Here is a 5,314-nt window from a genome sequence, read left to right as displayed (position 1 = left end):
ATCAGGATGATTGAGAACATACCTGTAAATGCTGCACTTACCCTTTCCTGACAAACCAGATGTAACAAATCAACATACAAATTACCATCACCAATAATACAGCAATAATTATCAGAGCAATCATCCAACCAACCAGTCCATCACAGTCAGGTTCATCTTGAGAACAGGCACATTCATAGCGATTCTCATAGTTATAACAAACATACGGCCAGCTACATGGAGAACTTGTACATTCATCATAGTCGTCCTGACATCTTGAACCAACCCAACCATCTGTACATTTACACGAATAATAATCATCAAAACTTTCAGCTCGACGATAATTCTCACAAGTATATGCGGCATCAGAGGCTAGAAATACAAAATCGTTCGTAACAAATATAAATTGTTAAAAAAGTGGTTGAACCAATAGAACTGTAGATTTGGGCAAAAATTTCTGATATCTTAATATAAAAAATACTTCCTTACTGAATGATAAAATGTTCTTAGAATATAGCTTTCTATGGAGAAACGAGCAGCCCAAGTTTTAAGACAGCTAATTCCCGCGCCGAAGATTGAATATTTGCCTTTTAGAGTTTAGACGAGCTAAAAATTGAACACGTTTTCAAGAACAAGGGCAATAACTCATACTCAATATTATTCAGTCTTGCGCTAAAGAGTTCAAAAGAAGTGTATTACTGAAAGTTGAATATTTCATACTGGTGATTGTTACTGTACTGCTAAATATTTCTATTCAAAATCAAGCTGCCAGTGGGCGTATATTACCTTGCCTGGCAAGCTATCTTTACTTTAACGAGCAACCTGTGGTCAAAGATGGATAATTTCCATATCAGTTGGTCTGTATTCCCAAAACAAGCTGTCGTGATGCAGTGAGACAGCTTGCGATGCCTTGCGATCCTCGCAGAAGCACGGCGAACATTCTGCATATACCACTGCGAGGCATTGAGATTGTCAACGTTTTATCTTCGCCATCGGTTTGCAAGCCATCGCAAAGCCCAGCGGAACTGAGGTTTTTATACTCCCACATGTCGTCAACATGTCTGGGAATATTCGGCTAAGTTAGGCGATATCTTTGCAATGGTTAGCGGATAATCGCCAAAGAGTTCAGAGAATTCTCAAACAACGCTGAATATTTTCAGATATATCGGCAACAGTCGCCATCAATCGTCGACAATCGACGATTAATCTCGGTCATGGTCAGACGACCGATCGCAGATTATCGGCGAGCATCGCATAACTGTCGCATAATATTGTAGATTCATCTCCGTTCCACTACTTCTACAATTTTGTCGCTGTCCATCGCAATCCATTGCAAAACGATTCCACGTTTCCCCATCGCACCATCGCAGATTTCTAAATTCTTAAGTGGAATTGGGGCTTAACAGGCCGCCAAAACAGAGCGATCTCTTCATAACTTTACAAAACTCATTAATTTGATTTAGTTTCGCGGTTTTTTGGACAAAATTATAACAGTTTATATTATGTGATATGTTTAGTTCTGAATGGGCGCTCGTGAGGAATTGGAAAAAATTATATATACATTATATATTATATTACATTATATATAATTGTACGCCAAGTAATGCGTTGCACCTTGTGAATTTTTCATTATGCAAACACATCGTTCGACCATTGTTTATTCACAGTATTTCCGATCATAATATTATACTGTCCTGTTTATAATTGAAACAGCTTGCAATGAATGAAAATATATTTATCTGAATTTGTCATTGGAATGTATTAGATTATTATTTAGATTTCTTACCAGATTGTTGTTGTTATGTAAACAATGGAGAATCCTTTCCTCGAATCATTGTGAATATGAAGCTCGCGCAAATAGTCCTAATCAGTCGAGTCGACTAAAATAAAAGGGGTGATGGCTCTAACAAAAATGTTGTGATATGTTAACGACCGAAACATCTGACTCTCTTCCAGCCTCTGACAATTATCGGCTGGTGAAGAGACTCATATATTGTTCAGCTTTGATACCTTAAGTGGATTGGAGCCAACTCTCATGTAACTCCAATAAAATGTGACCTTTTGAGCCTGAACCGCGACAATATCTGTATATCGCGTCCCATGTACGGGAAAAACCAAATATGTCGGGCTAAAATTCAATATGTTCAATTTCAACAATGTTTTCAGATATTGAGCGGGCCTAATAGGAAGCACCCTTTTGTACCGTGTTGTTAGACCGAAACATCCTGTCTCTCAATGCCGCCGTTAGAGAGTCAGAAGATCAACTATGAATATATCTTGAAATAGCGCAACCAATATGGTTGCGTTGAAATATTCTTCTTCAATGAGTTTTTTTTTTCAAAAAAACTGACAATTTTCTTGTCTGTTATGAGGTCAACTCCATACCATCCTTTTTTTCATGTTCAGCCAATATATCAATAAGCTTACATGAAAAGTTTCACACAATTTTTATTGGTTTCTACGTGGAATGTGGACGGGTTGTAACTATTATGTCCATTGGAGTCTGACCAAAAAATGATCAGAAATATTGAAATATTGCTGAAAAATATTACAGGTAGTGGAAATACCACTTCATGAAAACACTGAAGTTTCTACTTGTAAGCTTTTATTTGAAAAAGAATAGAATATAAAAAGTTCATGAGTTTACAAAAGGGATAAATAGAATTCAACAGTGTTGTAAAATTTAACAACGAAATGATAGAATTATAGTGTTTAGATATCGTGTAAAAAAGTGAAAATATTCGAAACACAAGGAAAAGTTTTTTCATATATAATTCCAGTTTAGGCGATTTTTAGGTAATGTGTATTACTTGCAATCCAATGATGATAATCTTAGACATAAAAATCTATTAAAAAATTTAAAACTGAGCTAAAAGAGAAAATTTTGTAATGTTTCAAATAGTATTATGGTTGTTAATTTTTCAAATGTTGAAGTTTTGATGGAGTACAGTGTTATTATATATGTAGCTATTACAAAACATAAAAGAAAAACACAGATCCATGAAGATAAGAGAAAAACAGTGGTTAAATTGGGGAATGGAAGCGATTAGTAAACTACATTGCAAAGTAAGATAAAACAGCAACTATAAAAAATATTTAAAATTTTCAAATTTAATGGATGTAATCTGGGTATGGTTCAAACGGTGATCTCTGAGAAGGTTGTGGTTCATCCAGTGGTAAAGCATTACGTCTAGCTTCTAACTGTGATGTAGGTTTAGATGCCCTTCTTACCATCTCAAATGTACTCGGACCAAACTTAACACCACTCGGTTGGAACATGCCACCACTTGGTGTAGACCAAACATCACTCGATCCAGCTGAGCTTTCGGTTGAATTATCAAATGGGTTCAAAGGAGAAATGTTCTATAAGGAGAAAACAACTCGATAAAAGTTCACAAACTTCTCAAAATAACTTGACCCTCTCAAGTTAAAAGATCATAATCTGGCATCATTTGGTTAATGATATCGAAATTCCACTATTTATGCATACAATATCATGAATATGGATCTTTTCAGCATTTAAAGTATGTTGCCGAGCAGCAACGAATGGTGTTGTGAATGAATAGACATCAACATGTATATGACTGCGATAGAAGTTCACTATCATAAAAATGTCCAATAAAATGAAACATTTTACTCACATGTAGTAATGGAACAGGAAGAAACTCGTTCTCTTTCATTGGTCCCATCATACCATCATACTGATTTCTTTTACTAAGAAACACCAATTCCTTGTGTACAATATCGGAGCTAGTCTAATCAGAAAGAAATATTTGTGTATGATATACTTCAACTACTAATTTAAGTGGGAAACTTTTTAAATATTTTAAATATTGCGAACTGAATCCCTTTACATCAATGTTTGAACTATGGGTAATGACTAGCATGAATTATTCTTAAATATTCATAATTATATCCTTAAATCAAAACAAAAATATTGAGGCAAACATGTTCACTTACCGTGTTCGAAACTTCGTCATTCTGAGAAAGATAAATATAAATCATTATATTTCTGGGAGAAAATTCATTGGCAAGTACAAATATTAAGTGTATTTCAGGAAAGATGAACAGCAAGAAATCAGTTTCATTACAGTAAAATAAAATTAATTTATTAGCTTTTATATTTAATATAACAACTTCTGTCAGGAATTTTAACAAACTGGTTTCATTTGAGAAACGAATTCATTCATAAAGGTTTTGACATGTTTTTTAGGGGATATTTCAATAAAAATTGAGAGTCAAAATGTACTTACATCTAAAGTATAAGCCTTATTATCAAACACCATAAGTCTCTTATCACTTTTCTTATTTTCTTTAAAACGATTTGAGGCCTTTGACCAATTTCCACGCCTGTAATTAAAATGTCAAAATCACGTAACATAAGCTTTGAGAAGCGGGACAAACAATCTCAAAACCAGGGCATATCTAAAAGGTTAGCAATGTCCTTTCTTGTCATAATTATTGAATAACTGGTGAATTTAAAAGTTCATAGTTCACCATTTTCGGGTGTTGATTTGGGACTTGAATATGTGTAAATAGTCTAGTTTATCAACTGTCTGAAAACTAGGGTACCCGAAAATACGTCTTGGTAATAAAGTCTATAATCGAAAAAACGGTGTATGAATGATCTCGATTATCCAGCCCTTAACCGCTCTACAACATGCAACTCGTCAATGTAATAACAAACACGGGTAATCAAGGATGATTGAGAACATACCTGTAAATGCTGCACTTACCCTTTCCTGACAAACCAGATGTAACAAATCAACATACAAATTACCATCACCAATAATACAGCAATAATTATCAGAGCAATCATCCAACCAACCAGTCCATCACAGTCAGGTTCATCTTGAGAACAGGCACATTCATAGCGATTCTCATAGTTATAACAAACATACGGCCAGCTACATGGAGAACTTGTACATTCATCATAGTCGTCCTGACATCTTGAACCAACCCAACCATCTGTACATTTACACGAATAATAATCATCAAAACTTTCAGCTCGACGATAATTCTCACAAGTATATGCGGCATCAGAGGCTAGAAATACAAAATCGTTCGTAACAAATATAAATTGTTAAAAAAGTGGTTGAACCAATAGAACTGTAGATTTGGGCAAAAATTTCTGATATCTTAATATAAAAAATACTTCCTTACTGAATGATAAAATGTTCTTAGAATATAGCTTTCTATGGAGAAACGAGCAGCCCAAGTTTTAAGACAGCTAATTGGTTAGTTTGAAAGAGTCAGAAACTTGTTATATTTATTACACGGACATCCTAATTGCAAACTTACATTTTGGTTGACAACTTCCTCCATTTAGACAAGG

General features: G+C 34.5%; 1 protein-coding gene across 1 annotated transcript; it reads right to left on the bottom strand.

Annotated features, from left to right (window-relative positions):
- Nucleotides 1-160: 160 nt before the first annotated feature.
- LOTGIDRAFT_96390 (hypothetical protein) lies at nt 161-5,314 on the bottom strand (the record flags this gene model as incomplete). Its single annotated transcript, XM_009051324.1, has 3 exons — nt 161-351; nt 4,804-4,986; nt 5,281-5,314. Coding segments are annotated over 3 exons (408 nt in total), but the record flags the coding sequence as incomplete, so codon positions are not given.

Source organism: Lottia gigantea, assembly GCF_000327385.1.
Source record: "Lottia gigantea unplaced genomic scaffold LOTGIsca_164, whole genome shotgun sequence".
Lineage (NCBI taxonomy): Eukaryota > Metazoa > Mollusca > Gastropoda > Lottiidae > Lottia > Lottia gigantea.
The sequence above is the reverse complement of the archived record's forward strand: the minus strand, read 5'-3'. Positions and strand labels throughout refer to the sequence as shown.